Consider the following 18,046-nt stretch of genomic DNA (forward strand, 5'->3'; position numbering starts at 1 on the left):
AATTCCATAGTTTAACTATGCGCTGAGTAAAGAAGTACTTCCTTTTGTCTGTCCTGAATCTTCCAACATTCAGCTTCTTTGAATGTCCACGAGTTCTAGTATTATGAGAGAGGGAGAAGAACTTTTCTCTATCCACTTTCTCAATGCCATGCATAATTTTATACACTTCTATCATGTCTCCTCTGACCCGCCTTTTCTCTAAACTAAAAAGCCCCAAATGCTGCAACCTTTCCTCGTAAGGGACTCGCTCCATCCCCTTGATCATTCTCGTTGCCCTCTTCTGAACCTTTTCCAACTCTATAATATCCTTTTTGAGATGAGGCGACCAGAACTGTACACAGTATTCCAAATGCGGCCGCACCATAGATTTATACAACGGCATTATGATATCGGCTGTTTTATTTTCAATACCTTTCCTAATTATTGCTAGCATGGAATTTGCCTTTTTCACAGCTGCCGCACACTGGGTCGACATTTTCATCGTGCTGTCCACTACAACCCCGAGGTCTCTCTCCTGGTTGGTCACCGCCAGTTCAGACCCCATGAGCGTATATGTGAAATTCAGATTTTTTGCTCCAATATGCATAATTTTACACTTGTTTATATTGAATTGCATTTGCCATTTTTCCGCCCATTCACTCAGTTTGGAGAGGTCTTTTTGGAGCTCTTCGCAATCCTTTTTGTTTTAACAACCCTGAACAATTTAGTGTCATCAGCAAACTTGGCCACTTCACTGCTCACTCCTAATTCTAGGTCATTAATGAACAAGTTGAAAAGTACAGGTCCCAATACCGATCCTTGAGGGACTCCACTTTCTACAGCCCTCCATTGGGAGAACTGTCCGTTTATTCCTACTCTCTGCTTTCTGCTTCTTAACCAATTTCTTATCCACAAGAGGACCTCTCCTCTTATTCCATGACAGCTAAGCTTCCTCAGAAGCCTTTGGTGAGGTACCTTGTCAAACGCTTTTTGAAAGTCTAAGTACACTATGTCCACTGGATCACCTCTATCTATATGCTTGTTGACACTCTCAAAGAATTCTAATAGGTTACTGAGACAGGACTTTCCCTTGCAGAAGCCATGCTGGCTCTGCTTCAGCAAGGCTTGTTCTTCTATGTGCTTAGTTAATCTAGCTTTAATAATACTTTCTACCAGTTTTCCAGGGACAGAAGTTAAGCTAACTGGCCTGTAATTTCCGGGATCCCCTCTGGATCCCTTTTTGAAGATTGGCGTTACATTTGCCACTTTCCAGTCCTCAGGCACGGAGAAGGACCCGAGGGACAAGTTACATATTTTAGTTAGCAGATCAGCAATTTCACCTTTGAGTTCTTTGAGAACTCTCGGGTGGATGCCATCCGGGCCCGGTGATTTGTCAGTTTTTATATTGTCCATTAAGCTTAGAACTTCCTCTCTCGTTACCACTATTTGTCTCAGTTCCTCAGAATCCCTTCCTGCAAATGTTAGTTCAGGTTCAGGGATCTGCCCTATATCTTCCACTGTGAAGACAGATGCAAAGAATTTATTTAGCTTCTCTGCAATCTCCTTATCGTTCTTTAGTACACCTTTGACTCCCTTATCATCCAAGGGTCCAATTGTCTCCCTAGATGGTCTCCTGCTTTGAATGTATTTATAGAATTTTTTGTTGTTGGTTTTTATGTTCTTAGCAATGTGCTCCTCAAATTCTTTTTTAGCATCCCTTATTGTCTTCTTGCATTTCTTTTGCCAGAGTTTGTGTTCTTTTTTATTTTCTTCATTCGGACAAGACTTCCATTTTCTGAAGGAAGACTTTTTGCCTCTAAGAGCTTCCTTGACTTTGCTCGTTAACCATGCTGGCATCTTCTTGGCCCTGGCGGTACCTTTTCTGATCTGCGGTATGCACTCCAGTTGAGCTTCTAATATAGTGTTTTGAAACAACTTCCAAGCATTTTCGAGTGATGTGACCCTCTGGACTTTGTTTTTCAGCTTTCTTTTTACCAATCCCCTCATTTTTGTGAAGTTTCCTCTTTTGAAGTCAAATGTGACCATGTTGGATTTTCTTGGCAATTGGCCAGTTACATGTATGTTTAATTTAATAGCACTGTGGTCACTGCTCCCAATCGGTTCAACAACACTTACATCTCGCACCAGGTCCCGGTCCCCACTGAGGATTAAGTCCAGGGTTGCTGTCCCTCTGGTCGGTTCCATGACCAACTGGTCTAGGGAATAGTCATTTAGAATATCTAGAAACTTTGCTTCGTTGTCATGACTGGAACACATATGCAGCCAGTCTATGTCCGGGTAGTTGAAGTCACCCATTACTACCACATTTCCTAGTTTGGATGCTTCCTCAATTTCATATCTCATCTCAAGGTCTCCCTGAGCATTTTGATCAGGGGGACGATAGATCATTCCCAGTATTAAGTCCCTCCTGGGGCACGGTATCACCACCCACAACGATTCTGTGGAGGAGTCTGCCTCTTTTGGGGTTTCGAGCTTGCTGGATTCAATGCCTTCTTTCACGTATAGAGCGACTCCGCCACCAATACGTCCTTCCCTGTCCTTCCGATATAGTTTATATCCAGGGATAACCGTATCCCACTGGTTTTCTCCATTCCACCAGGTCTCGGTTATGCTCACTATATCAATGCTCTTCTCTAAGACCAAGCACTCCAGTTCTCCCATCTTGGTTCGGAGGCTTCTAGCATTAGCGTACAGGCACTTGTAAGCAGTGTCTCTCTTCAAGTGTCTTTGGCACTTGTGGTTAGGCCTGTGGTAATTTTGCTCTTCTGAATTTATATCCTGTGCCCCTGCTATCACAATGCCTACTTCTAGGCCTACCCCTTTTAAAATTTCATCATTTCTTTGGTTTTTATCCCAGGGGGGAGGTTTATTCCGAACCGGACCTTTCTCAGCTCCTGTCGGGTTTCCCCCCTCAGTCAGTTTAAAAGCTGCTCTGCTACCTTTTTAATTTTAAGTGCCAGCAGTCTGGTTCCATTCTGGTTCAAGTGGAGCCCGTCCCTTTTGTACAGGCCCGGCTTGTCCCAAAATGTTCCCCAGTGCCTAACAAATCCGAACCCTTCCACCCGACACCATCGTCTCATCCACGCATTGAGACTGCGAAGTTGGGCCTGTCTGGCTGGTCCTGCGCGTGGAACTGGTAGCATTTCAGAGAAAGCCACCTTGGAGGTCCTGGCTTTCAACATCCTACCTAGCAACCTAAATTTTGCTTCCAGGACCTCACGGCTGCATTTCCCCATGTCGTTGGTGCCAACGTGCACCACGACCACTGACTCCTTCCCAGCACTGTCTACCAAAGTATCTAAACGACGGGTGATATCCGCAACCTTCGCACCAGGCAGGCAAAACACCTTGCGGTCTACACGCCCATCACACACCCCACTGTCTATGTTCCTAATGATCGAATCACCCACTACAAGGATCCCTCCATCCCCTGGAGATATATCCTCGGCACGAGAGGATAGCTGCTCATCCCCCAAGGAATGGGTCCCTTCTAAGGGATCGTTTCCCTCTTCCTCAGCTGGATGCTCTCCTTCCCCGAGACCATCGTTCTCCATGATAGCAGGAGAGCTATCATCGTTGGAGTGGGACACAGCTATAACGTCCCTGAAGGCCTCCTCCACACACCTCTCTGCCTCTCTCAGCTTTTCCAGGTCCGCCACCTTGGCCTCAAGGAAATGAAGTCGTTCCCGGAGAGCCAGGAGCTCATTGCACTGAGAGCACACCCACGACTTCTGTCCAACAGGCAGATAGTCGTACATGCTGCAGGCGGTGCAAAACACTGGAAAGCCCCCACACCCTTGCTGGCTTCTTACCTGCATAGTTTTGTTTAAGGTTTATTACGTCAATGGGTTGGAGACTGCGGTTTAGTTGAGCTCAGGGAACAGACGGGCAGAGTGGGGGGCCCTGGCCTCCTCGCCCTGCTGCCGAACTCGCTTTGCTGCTTAACTCGCCTTGACGCTTCGTCAGCTGGGGCTCCCTCTAGCTCGTGGAGCAATGAGAGCATGGCTCTCATTGCTTCCTGCAGCACCCTGTTTTTGTTTTCTGCAACCCCGGTGGAAGGTTTAAGTGCTATTTTCTTACTTGCCAGCACTTCATGCAATGCTTTACCCATGAATTCTTCTCCCTGGCCTGAGTGTATAGCCCCCACCGTTACGCCGTGTTGAGTTTCGATTCTGTTAATGAACAGTTTCAACTTCTGCTCAGCTTCACTGAGAGAGCTCCCTCTGCTCTGCTGTGTTAGGAGTCAGGAAACAGAATATTCATAGATACTTTAGCTTGCATTTTGTCAAAATACAGTTCTGACATTTGATTTCTTATCCTTCGTTATACACCCTTAAAATAGCGTTCATGATAGAAAATCTAACCAATGTTTAATATGTCTTTCCCTTTATTGGAGGTCTTCAGTAAAGACATAACACTGGTTACAGTGATTTCCTATAATTTATCTTATATTTATGTTTACTTTTATTTATATTCTCCTTTATTTATGTGCCATGAGTACATAAAATATGTGACAGAACATTAAAATATATGCACATATATTTTCCTAGCAAGATTTTGTGAGTCAATGTGTAAAAACTATTTACTAATGTATTGTAACATCTGCATTTCACATGCTTTATCTATTAACACTGCAAGCTCAATCAATAAAAGCAATCAAGTTTATTCATAGCCCCAAGTTAACATGAGACTAATCACTGCTGACAAGATTGGGTCAGATACGAGTTTTGTTAAGCTCAGCATTGGCTGTTTTAATTATTGTTTCTGTCTGTCAACAAAAGAGAACATTCTTTTTGTTCTTATGTCCAAAGTCTCATATTGCTACCTTACATTAGTTGTTTAATGTCTGCATATGGCATATGAGCAGCGATTGTATACAGCAGAAGCCCTACTGAGGTGTTCAATACCTGGTGGAGCAGAATGCATGAAAGGGTTAGCAGGTTGGTTGGGCTAGTCCTATTTCACAGACGCTGATGCAGGTCGTGGCCACACCTTCTACTGCTGCATGTTCAGAATCAGTCTAAAGGCACAGATGTATGTGAATAGAATAATCACCATGCTAAGTGGATGAAAACTTTAGATTTGCTGCTCTTGCAGCTGTCATATGATGTGCAGCTGTTTAGATGATAGCTGGGCTCTATGGATCATGGAAACACATTCCCATTTATAAAGTCCTTTAGCACACTACTGGAATTTCAGCTTCTCCAAAGGGCTTTTGAGAATGTGACACCACCAGAAAAAAAAAGATTAACAAATAAAAGATGAAAATTAGTATGCCCAAAAAGGTCTATATTTGATCACAAAGGTAGAATGGATACATATAAATGCAAATTAATTGTCATTGCTAATTTTTTCTTTTAAAAAAATCCTTGTTCTTCTGAAAGAGATCTGGAGTGGTCAGCCCAAGCAGATTTCACTGTCCTGGAATTTCCTTTCCCAATGAAAATATGTGACTTTCCTTACTGCATGTTTTATTCTCCAGGGACAGTAATGGAAAATCTAAATCAGCAATTTCTTTGCTTTGCACATATTGGATTGGATCAAGATTTGGTTCACTGTACTTAGATCCAATTGAAATCATTTGGGCAAAGTTCGTTATGACTGAACCAAGATCCCACTGATTTCAGTGGAAACTAAGTACAATTAACTTTTTCTGGACCCATCCCATTGTTTCAAGTTGGTATGGTTATATCCATATTTATTCATTTTAATGTATTGATTTTGATTTCTAATCTCTCATTCATTAATTCATAATCATAGGGTTGATTGCAACATAAAACATTATTAATACACAAAAGCATTAAAACACCTGATAGAAACATACAATATTACAATACTATAGTGCAGCAGATGGACAACCATCCGCTTTACAAGTGGCTACTTCAGATCAGCCCTCTACAAACCCTGGGTGAATAAGTGTGCCTTTAACTAGTTTTGAAAGGTAAACAGTGACAATGCCAGTTGTTTCCATCTTTGAAACCTGCAGCATTTTAATTTAATTTAACCAGGATTCATCAAGCACATTAGACAATTGTACATCTCCTAGCACTAACATTTCTATCTTGCACATTTTGCATGATTTCAGATTACTTCATAAACCTCAAGTTTATTGAATTATTATTTATTAATTTGTATACCACCCCATAGCTCTCTCTGGGTGGTTTACAACAATTAAAAACATTAAAAACTAATATATAAATATACAAATTTAAAAACACTTTTTAAGAAAACAATTTAAAAACACATGCTAAAATGCCTGGGAGAAGAGGAAAGTCTTGACCTGGCACCAAAAATATAAGGGTTGGCCCCAGGCACACCTCGTCAGGGAGATAATTCCATAATTTTGGGGCCACCACTGAGAAGGCCCTCTCCTTTGTTGCCATCCTCCGAGCTTCCCTTGGAGTAAGCACCCAGAGGAGCACCTTTGATGTTGAGCATAGTGTACGGGTGGGTTTGTGTCGGGAGAGGCGTTCCATCAGGTATTGTGGTCCCAAGCTGTGTAAGGCTTCATAGCAGCCTTTCCCAACCTCTGGGCCCCCAGATGTTGCTGGACTACAGCTCCCATAATGTCAGGCCCAGGATGTGACTCAGGAACCAGACCAAAGGCTGTAGTTAATTCGTGTTTTATTAGGGTAATGTCCAAACAAAGACTGCATTTTCTCATGAAGCAATACAGGGATACAGGTCCTGCAGCATTGGGAGAAAGTTGACAGAGCAAGGGACTTCTTCCCGCCTGTTCTTTAAGAAGGGGCCAAACGGGCGCGCAATCTTTCGCTCCTCCTTAACTGCCCCTCAGGTACTGCCCGCCTTCCCCCCTTCTCTCCTGTCTTTTCAGCTGTCTGCGTGTGCACGGTGAGGGGGGAAGCATCACCCCCTCCTCTTCTGAAGTTTCCGATTCCAGGATGGGGGATAGGGGAGGGGCTGATGGTAAACTGCCTCCCCGCTTTTCGGCTGTGAGCAGCCCTCCCTCTTTCCCCTCTTGCTCTGAGCCTGAAAGAGGGGGAGGCGTCAGAATGTCCAGGGAGGGCTCAGGCTCCCCGTTGCTAAGCGACCTTATCACTGGCAGTTCCTCTGTTTTGTCTTCACTCCAAAGGGGGGAAGTTCCTTCCCCTTCCCTCTGCCATCCATCCGAATACTCTTCTCCCAACTCTCCGGGATCCAGCTCCCCGGGATTGGGACCCCAGCTCTGCCTTCCGACACATAATTCCTGACCACTGGCCATGCTGGCTGGGGGATCATGGAAATTGTAGTCCAGCAACATCTGGGAACCCAAAGGTTGGGAAAGGCTGCTTTATAGGTTAAAACCAGCACTTTGAATCAAGCTCGGAAACATACAGGCAGCCAATGCAATGAGATTTTAAACTTAGTCTACTAATTAAAGAGCAGTATAGGAAGTTAGTTATTCTGGGATTTTGTAGTGGGATTGTTATGCACCAGTCTTCTGAGCAATGATTAGTCATAAAAACCAAATTAACTATGTTGGCATCAACTTCTTTCAGTTTGTAAATAAAAGATTTTGTGCGTTTCATTTTCATGTTAATATCAAATTTGTTTTTAAAAGAGCACATGAAAGAAGGGAAATCTTACCATGTACAATTCTCATACTGGGATATACTGTGTGAAACTATTTTGATTTGTGCAACATTGTGTGTTATATGCCTTCAAGTAGATCATGACTTATGGCGACCCTATGAATCAGTGACCTCCAGTAACATTTGTTGTAAACCAGCCTGTTCAGATCTTTTAAGTTCAGGTCTGTGGCTTCCTTTATGGAATCAATCCATCTCTTGTTTGGTCCTCCTCTTTTTCTACTCCCTTCTGTTTTCCCCAGAGAGCCAGTGTGGTGTAGAGGTTAGAGTGTTGGACTACAACCTGGGAGACCAGGGTTCGAATCCCCACACAACCACAAAGCTTACTGGGTGACCTTGGGCCAGTCACTGCTTCTCAGCCTCAGAGGAAGGCAATGGTAAACCTCTGAATACCGCTTACCATGAAAACCCTATTCAAGGGTTGCCATAAGTCGACATCGACTTGAAGGCAGTCCATTTACATTTTTACATTGTTTTTCCTAGCATTATTGTCTTTTCTAGTGAATCATGTCTTCTCATGATGTGTCCAAACTATAACCTCAGTTTCATCATTTTAGCTGCTAGTGATAGTTCTGGTTTACTTTGTTCTAACACCCAATTATTTGCCATTTTCATGGTCTATGGTTTTCGCAAAGTTCTCTGACACCACATTTCAAATGAGTTAATTTTTCTCTTATCCACTTTTTTCACTGTCCAACTTTCACATCTATACATGGAGATCGGGAATACTATGGTCTGAATTATCCTGACTTTGGTATTCAGTGATACATATTTGCATGTGCAACATTACGTCTGTGCAACATTACATCTGTACTAATGTTACCATGTGCACCAGTGTTAACACTAAACATGGTTGTTATCAGCGGCGTCACTAGCGGGAGTGCGGGGGGGTGCGGACCTCCGGCGCATGCCCCCCCAGGTGCGTGGATAGGGGTGGTTGGTCTTGTGCATGCACACACACTCACCACGTGCTCCAGGCTGGTGGTGGGAGGCCTGTCCCGGCTTCACTGCCAGCAAGCGGGCGCCTGCTTTTGGTCTCGCCCGCCTGCCACCGAGGAGGAGTTGGTGCGGGGCAGCGGGGCGGCTCTGGGTGTCACCCCCCTCAGGGTGTCACCTGGGTGCGGTCCACACCCTCCGCACCCCGGTAGTGACACCCCTGGTTGTTGTGACCTGGCCATGAGCAGCAGCCAGGATGAACCAGACTGATCAGGAAAGAAGACAAGTGGTACAACTTCCTTTTACTAGTGTTTACATATCTACTTCAAGCTCTTGATTTCAAACTTCTGTTTAAAGCTAACTATGGTTAATGTTTACAAAGGTACATACAGACACATGCAACATCTATTCCAGCTTTCATTCAGCTCCAAGGAGACTAGAAAACCCTGAATGAAAGGGATTGCAGAGTGTGTACCAGGCTGGTATCCTTGAATGTAAACAAGACTTAGCAGTCCCCTTTTCTTGTTTCTCATGCAAGGGTGTGCCATCTTATTTCAGATTCTCTCCTCTCTCATATACAGTAGGTATCAATCACTGCTCTTAAAAAAAATCACTACCACAATCCTTTCTCATCATCTCAAACTATGCTACCTTTCCACTAATTAAAATGTGCTAACCAGACTGTCAGTGGATTGTATCCAGCTAAATTCTACTTAGAGGAGACCCATTAAAATTAAAGGACCTAAGTTATGCATGCCCATTAATTTCTATAGAGCTACTCTGAACAGAACTAATATTGGATTCAGTCTAATATGTTTTGTAAGCCTTGCTGCCCCAATAAGTGCTGGCATTAATGGTTGCCTTGATATGTCCTTTCTACATTAACACTCACTCATGCAACCTTCCATCTTTATTTTTTTTAAATTAAGATTTTGTCCTTTATGGAGAGAGTAATATGAGATTTTTAACTTCTTTATATTGTACATTGTCAGTGTTGTTCATCCATGTATGAGGAATCCAGGTATGAGAAATAACTTGAGAAATCTATTTCTGCATATTGTAGAGAGAGTTAAATCTTCTACATTTTTATTGCTAATATAAACACTTTAGCAATGCTAATCAGTTGTACTGATTTTCTGTTTTGATTTTCTTTAATAATTAAGCAAAAGAACTAGGATGCAATCAAGTTGTACACTAGGGGGTTCATGCAAATAGTTGTCTTCTTTTTTTACATAAATCTTTTTTGTTCGAGGCATTCAAAAGGAAATTTATTGACATTTTTAAAAAGGAAATACAATTTACCTGCATAATCTGTTTTAATAAGGGAAATCACCATGTTGTTGAAAATTAAACGATAAGTACACAACTTTTACTCCTGTAACTTTTTATTCCTGTTAACATAGCTCACTGACTACCACAATATTAATACTGATTAAGGAGTTTGCAATCTAGAAGTGTAGAACTCTTTGTATGCAATTTACCTCAGCACAGCCTTATGTTGGTTTTTCTTCTGGGGTCTGTGATGGAAGTGAGCATGGCTTGGAGAAAAATGTTTGGGGAGCAGGATTGTCAGGAGTTAATGCAAGCTTTTGCATTCCTCATGCATGCACCCCTTTGGCTACTTAAATTGGCTCCCACAAACGTCTCTAATTCTGGATAGCATGGGTTTACATACATAGATCTGCCATCCTCAACTGGTTATTAAATACTGTACATAGATCTGCCAGCCTCATCTCAGTTATTAGCTGCATTCCAACATATGTTCAAACAATGGTTTGTCATTATGTCTGAACTACACTAGCTTCCACACCATGACTTGTGAGGAGCTACTAAACCAGGCTATCACATCAGTTTGAAGTTAACTTACACATCACATTGTGTGTTAACTATGGCTTGCCATTACATCTGAATTCACAAACCATTGACAAATGACAGTTAAGGCCACTGTTCTGCTTTAAAAGGATGTAGCATATGAAGATGGGAGTGAACTTACAAAGCTGAGTGCTGAGCAAGTGGAAAATAAAAATAGACAGTTTTAAATGATGGTTTGCTTTTTTTATGTTTTTGATGGTCAAGCCAGAGTGTGGAATAACTAACTATGGTTACTATAAACCATGGTTTGGCAACAGTATGATGTCTGAATTGATCCACAGTGTTATGACAGAGCAGCAACTCCTCTTGTAGATCAGTGATAGAACATTTGCTTTGTATGCAGAAGGTACCTTGTTCAACATCTGGCATCTTCAGTTAGAAATGTTGCCCATCTGAAATCCTGGAGATCCTCTGCCAGTCAGAGTTGACAATATTGAGCTAGATGGATCAATGATCTGACTCAGTATAAAGCAGCAGCTTATGCACCAGTCCCGTGTGCTGTGGCTACTCTGGTGTCTTCTGCAATAAACATGTAAATTCTGAAGAGTAGTCACACATCCCATACGCAAACATTTACCAGTGGCCAGTTGGGAACAAATTAGGGTTGCCAGGTCAGAAGCATCCCAAAACCTGAGATTTTAGGGGCGGGCCCGAGTGATGTCACGGGGCGGTCTCGAGTGATGTCATTAAGCATGATACATTAAGCATCAGGTTGCTTGGAGCATACAATTAAAAAAAATCTGACTGGAAATTTAGCTAGACATCTTAGCTAAAAGATGGAGCCTGGGTAGGGAACATTAATCTAGCCTACTTGCTTTTGGCAAGAAGGGTTTAAGTGCCTTCAGGCCAGGCCAGTCACCAGAAGGTCACTGCAGGAAGAAAGGAGCCTAGTGTTGAGGAGATGTTAGATGGGAGCATTTGGGAGTAAAAATGGATGTCCCTGAAGGCTGCAATTCTAAACACATGTACTAAGGGACTAAGCCCCCATAGAACTCAACAGGACTTACTTCTGAGTAGATATAGTTTGGATTGTGCTGTTGGTAAAGCTTGACTAGGGTTCCTCTGCAAAGACATCCATCTCAAAGCAGGGTTGGCAACCCCCTACCTGGAATGCCCTGCCCTTATCTTTTAATGTGGCTGCTCCAAACTTCTTTACAGATTTGACCCTTCACTTCAGAAAGAGGTCTGAGAAATGAGTAAGAGTAAGAAGATTCTCTACCCTTTCTGTCTGCATAGATGCCCTCATCCTTCCCCTGCGCCCAGCAGAAGCTCTGGGCCAGGTGGGGCACAGTGGCATCTCAAAGAGGACACCCTCACCTTTCATGGGGTTTATGATTTGTCCTGGCCCAGAGCAGACTTTGAGGTGGGCACCCCCAATTACCTATTTTTCCTGTATGTGTTTTTCTGCTTTGATTTTGTATAGATGTCCTCTTCTGTGCCCTGCGCCCAGCAGAAGCTCTGGGCCAGGCGGAATGCAGTGGCATCTCGTAGAGGACACCCTCCCCTTTCCTGGGGTATCTGATCTGTGCTGTCCCAGAGCAGACTTCGGGGTGGGTATCCCCAGTTACTTATTTTTTTCTATGTGTTTTTGTCCATTTTGATTTTGCATTGATGCACCCGTGCATGCCCGGTGCCCAGCAGAAGCTCTGGGCCGGATGGCATGCACTGGCATCTCGTAGAGGACACCCTCCCCTTTCCTGGGGTATATGATTTGTCCTGGCCCAGAGCAGATTTTGGGTGGGCACCCCCAGTTACTTATTTTTCCTGTATGTTTTGGTCTGCTTTGATTTTGCATAGATGTGTTCCTCCGTGCCCTGCGCCCAGCAGAAGCTCTGGGCCAGGTGGGACGCAGTGGCATCTCGTATGATTTTATGACATCATTATGTATTTATGGTAGTATCAGAAGCGTGATGATTTTGATTGCATAAATGTATTGTTATTCTTGACAGAGAGAGTCCCCCGATCACAGTGATATATCATACAGCATACCCCATCATATATTTTGGGGTTCAGAGACATGTTAATTTTGGTTTGAAGTTGCTGTAGTTGTCAACTCTTCTTTTTTAGTGTTTTGAACTTTCAAGCAAATAAGGAACTGGGAACTAGAAACCAACTTCAGCGTCGTATCAGTTAAATAGATTAAACAGTTGCGGGGGGGCGGTGGCTGACATTTTGGTGTATATCTCGGGAACCAGACCACCTGGAAACTTTTTTTTTTAAATTGAAGCTGAGAGTCCGGAGATTAAGGGGTGGTAGACAGAGAGCTGGAGGGCCCCCCAAAAACCAGAGACTCTGGCCGAAAACCGGAGACCTGGTAACTCTAGAACAAATGCATTCTGAAGGTAGTTCAGTGCTATTCTTTTAGTACATCCACACCTCATCTGCCAAGGACTGTATTAACCAACCCTGAATTCTGTTAATTATGCCCCTAGGAACAGACTTAGAGCAATGATGAAAGTACATTGGTAAATAGTCAGTGGAAAGAAGACTAAGGGCTCATCCAGACGACTGTAAAATGTGTGACATTATCGCTTTGTGTTTTCATTATTTTTCAGTCGTCCATATGATGCCTTGCGCATTTTCGCACAGTTAAATCCGCTCCTGCAATACCGCAAATCATGCGATTTGCTTTTTTAAACTTGGAATCATCCGCTGTACCTTCAGGCGCTCAGATGCAATACCACGGACTTTACAGCTGTGGGCGTTTGATGGGTGGTTCTTGGGTGGTTCCCCATATCCCTTCCCTCATTCTCAGCCAATCACGTATTTCCACTGTTGCGCATGTGCGCGAATGTCCGGGGAAAGCCCCGGAAAAAGGAACCTATCAGAGCAATGGTGTGGTGTTGGGGGGCCCCCCTGCAACTTCAACTGCGCGGATGCAAAAAAGCACATTTGCGCAGAAGCAGCAACAGCGGTTAATTTTTAGCCAGCCTGCAAACTGGGCAGCCGCTCAGGGTGAGATCTGCAATTGTGGTTGTTTGTAAACTTTTTCAAGGGAGAAAATATTTATCTTTGCCTAATCTCCACCTCCCACCCCTCACCCCCCGCATCAAATGCCCTTCTTGAACATATTGGTCTTTGCTTCCAGGCATCCAGAGTCGAGGGAGAGGGGGAGAGAAGAGAAATAGAGGGTTTCCTCTTGGATTACAGACACTCACGCACCCTTAGTCAATTTCGCTTTCCTGCCTGCAAGGCTACTCTCTTTGAGTCTTGTCAATTTCAACCACAGCCTGCAGGTTCTCTGCAGCCCAGCTGAGCTGAAAAGCATACAGTCGCTTTTGTGAAATATCGCAAATACAAACAAACAAAAATACAGGAATTATAGGCATATAAGTGGTTTATAATAATAATAATAATAAATTTAATTTTTGTGTCGCCTATCTGGCCGAAGCCACTCTAGGCGACGTACATATTAAAATTCAATAAAATACAATATAATTACAGAATAAAATACAATGCAGTCAACACTAATGCTGGCATAAAACTATGTAGGGCAATCAGAAACAATAAACAGTCACAGAAAAATTAGCCCACCCCGGAGATCCCAAAGGCCTGTCCAAAGAGCCAAGTTTTTAAGGCTCGGCGAAATGTATCCAGGGAAGGGGTTTGCATGTTTCTTTTATCAGAGGGAACGCCGCAAAGCCTGTGCTGGTCGCTTCAGAGCAGATTGACACAGCAGCACGCCGGGCTGTTTGCCCACATTCCCTGCCCGAGCCAAGAGTGGCCACCTGTGTGGGGGGGCAGTTTGCAGTGAATGAGCCCAAGGGGTACGGGGGGATTCGCCCAGAGATTACAAGCGCTGATCCCTTGCACTGCCCACAATCCCCCTGGATGGTCAGGGGCACCTGGAGACACCCCCCTGGCCGGGGCTGCTCCAGAGTGGTGAGTGACAAGGAACTCCATTACAGCCACTACTACCAAACCATCAGGAAATTCAAACTTTCGCGCTTGTACGTTCAAGCGCATGCGCCTTGTTGCGCTTTGTTGCAAAGGGAGAGAGGAGCATACGTCATATTTTTGCAGACCAATTGGCTGATAGGGGGGAGTGTTATGGGCGGAGCTGGGAAAAAGCAAGAAGAAGTACGGGTCCTCTCACTGTGTGTGTGGGTGCAAAATAAGCAGGTTTTTTTTATTGGGAAAGAGCAAACAAACAGGCAAAGTGAGGACTGTCAGATGACGAACCGGATGTGGAAAACGTGGATTATCCCGCTCCGTTTGGATGAGCCCTGAGACTGCATTCCTACATCCACTAGCTGGTAGTAAACCCCATTGAACTCACTGGGACTTCTGAGTAGGCAATGCATATGATTGCACTTTCTTATTATTAAATGCACAAACCTAACCTGTGTTGTCAAGCTATAGTCTGTTGCATCCAAGAATGATTGCAGAGGGTGCTAAAGTGCATCTCTCAACTCCTGCATGTCACTGGAGTTTCCCCCCCACTTATGCAATGATACACTGGTGTCTTGTTTCTTGCACTTCTCTCTGTTGCTCCACCATTCCGACACAAATTGCTATTTTCCAATTGAGGCCCCTCATTAAGGGCAGGTGGGGCACTAACCACCCTAACCACCCTAACCACCCTAAACCTCCAAACCTATAGCCCAGTACCTTCTCTGTTCCTTACATTCATATTCAATCCAGTATTTAACATTAGAGACACTCTAGGCTTGTTTCTGTCCATTTTCTGTTCTGTCCAATCATCTCTGGATAGCACAGCCAATCACAATAATTGCTATGGTCCCACCCCTGTTGCCAGGGGTAAAATTCTAGTAGGAGTGGCTTAGGGAGGGCAGGGGTCCCCTCAGCATATCTAGGACCTACATTTGATCCCCTAAAGGAAGCCACAGACCTGAATTTACAAGATCTGAACAGGGTGGTTCATGACAGATGCTCTTGGAGGTCACTGATTCATAGGGTCGTCATAAGTCATCATCAACTTGAAGGCACATAACAACAACAAAAACATTTTTTTATTTCCCATAGAATAATCTCTAACCAATCAGAAGGAGGCCCTCAGAAATGCATTGGGAGTTCCATAGCATCAGGGCAGGACTATCCCCAATGTATTTCAATCTGAGCCAATCAGATTCATGCATTTGCAATCAGCATTGACTCTTCATGTTGCTATTCCCTTGCTTTACAAGTGGCCGGCTAAAGCAACAGGAAGTATGATTCTTTCCCAGTACAGCAGGGCCCCGCTTGACAGCGCTTGTTCTGCTTTTATGATGTTTTTTGGCCATCAGGCGCCATTTTGGTCAATGTTAGTCAATGTGTTCTGCTTTACAGCGGTTTTTGCTTTACAGCGGGGGTCCGGAACGTAACCCGCTGTATGAGTGGGGCCCTACTGTAGACAGCCTTTGAAAGCCACAGCAAAGTTTCTGTGTGAGTTCAGTATTTGATTGTGCAGAGTAGGTGTGTGTGTGTGTGTGTGTGTGTGTATGTTGCTGCATGGGAAGCAAGGGAAAAAATCACAGAGTGGTGCGGGGGGGTATGCTTTGGTCTTGATGGCCTTTTTGCTGACTGTTGGACAGAGAGGAGGAGGTTGGCACTAATAGGGGAAGGTAGGCCTTGGCCCTGGTCCTGACGCTGATGGGCCTTTTGCTGACTGTTGGGGGGGGAGAGGAGGAGGGAAAAGCAGGACCCAAATGGATCACTCTGTGTATGTATGTGATTGATGTTTTGCATCTAATCATATGTAACTTGAAAGAAAAGAGTGCCCACTGTTTGTGTGTGTGTGTGTGTGCTCGTGCAAGCAGAAGGAGAGAGTTGTTTAAAAGACTTTTTAGTGTTGTTCATGGCTGAGTGGGTTCTCCCAGATCCTAGTCCAATGCTCTAACCACTGCATTTACATATATATAAATGCTCATCTTGTTTTATTGATAATGTTATTGTCTTTTGTTGACCCTTTCTAAACCAAATTAAGGCATTTGTCAGTTTCTTCAGGTTCTATTTGTAAAACTGCAAAGTTTAAGCATCCATAGAATCTTTGAATGCAGGAGGATGAGAAGAAAGCCAGACCTTAGCCATGCCCCTGAGACCTCATTGGCCATGTCCCTGTGACCTCATAACAGCCCCACCAGTTTTAGAAGGCACTAGCCGCCACTGCAATTTTTGTGTATCCACTCCTCATAGTGCCAACTGAAGCATGTTGCTTCTTCCTGCATTGCAAGGCTGGCCCTGGTTGTACCTAGAATGGTTTTCATGCCTTGATATAGGCAGAAGAAGTACCTAACAATAATATTAGCAATTGTTTTCTCTTTTCTTACAGGGCTGTTGTGTGGAAAAGATGGTTCTTTATTTGGACTGGTTTGTCCCTTTCCCTCTCCTACTTTTGTACTACTGGATGGTTACAACTTTATCCCTAAATCTTGAGGATCCAAATGTCTGTAGCCACTGGGAGAGGTAACATATATACTAATAGAAGAGCCATGGTAGTTAATGTTTATTTAAAGTGTAAATAGCTTCAGAGCAAACTTGTATAGTCTATATCCTAAAGTGGTTATATAGGGGGGAAATGCAACAGTGAGCCAATTATACATTGTACGTTAAAAGATATCCAGAAGATAAACAGAAGCCCTTATAACACTATAAATGGATACCTTTAATCAAATTAACTCAGTGGGAGAATCTGCATATTCAGAGTATAATTATCCTTATTGGAAGCCATCCAGGTGTAATTATGAAGCTTTTAAAACCTACCTTAAAACTTGTTAGTTTAATTATTTTCTTATGGGAAAAGGAGTCAGGAAATTCAGAAATACACAATGTATAGCTATAAATGTCAGTGCAGTATGTCCTTCATTTTAAGGAAGAGGGCAGCTCTGTGCATAAAAAGGGGCATGTGGATAGAGCTGTCTCTTTTGCTTAAATGGATAAGGGAATTACATGTACAGGAGCACTGTATAGTCACTAGAGTTCCCATGTATACAATGAACTGAACATGCATAAAAAGCACTGGGGTGAATATTTAGCACAGGGATGGGAACCTCTTATCAGGATCTGCCTTGCAGGCCAAATTTGACAGGTGGGCAGGGCAGGACCATCCACCTGTCAAAATCCCTTATACTTCACTTTTAAGTCTATGAGATCAGGGAGTTCAAGGGAAACGAAGACTTGCACAAGCCTTTTCCAAGTCTCCCTGCACTTTCCTTTTAAGCCCCCCAAAATTGGGGATTTAAAACGGAAGGAGGGGGAGAGACTTGCAAAAGCCTCTTCCAAGTTGGACACTTAAAAGGAAAGCACGGGGAGACTTGGAAAAGGTTTTAAGAAACCCCCCTAGTTCTCTTTTAAGAAAATGGGAGTGTAGGAGCTGTCTTAAAGTCTCTTAACATCCTCTTTGAAATAGCTCACGTGTGCAAGGTGATTCAAAGAGTGCTTTTGTACAGGGTTTTAATCCCTGTGCCAAAGCACAGGATTAAACCCTGCCCTTCCACCCATCAGCTGACATCACTAGTGATGTCAGCTGATGGGCAGGTAGGCTTGATTGGGGGAAGATAGCCTCAGGAGCCAAACGGGACCCCCTGAAGGCTCATGACTAGCCCAGAGGCACCCCACTTCTTATTTGGCACAATACCAAGCTTGCAAAAATAAATTCAGAAGCTGTTATTACTATTGTTTTATTTTTGTGCCTTACATTTTTTTTGTGC

The 18,046-nt window shown here is 43.7% G+C and overlaps 1 protein-coding gene across 2 annotated transcripts in view; it reads left to right on the top strand.

Moving 5' to 3' along the window:
• Positions 1–18,046, top strand: part of MEGF10 (multiple EGF like domains 10) — a 220,299-nt gene that overhangs the window by 40,841 nt on the left and 161,412 nt on the right. For both annotated transcript variants that reach the window (XM_061625273.1, XM_061625282.1), the window contains exon 2: positions 16,669–16,802. In XM_061625273.1, coding sequence (XP_061481257.1) covers positions 16,687–16,802 — 116 coding nt within the window. In that variant the 5' untranslated portion in view covers positions 16,669–16,686. The remainder of the gene's footprint in view (positions 1–16,668; positions 16,803–18,046) is intronic.

The sequence above is a fragment of the Rhineura floridana genome, chromosome 1, assembly GCF_030035675.1.
Source record: "Rhineura floridana isolate rRhiFlo1 chromosome 1, rRhiFlo1.hap2, whole genome shotgun sequence".
NCBI classification, from domain to species: Eukaryota; Metazoa; Chordata; class Lepidosauria; order Squamata; family Rhineuridae; genus Rhineura; species Rhineura floridana.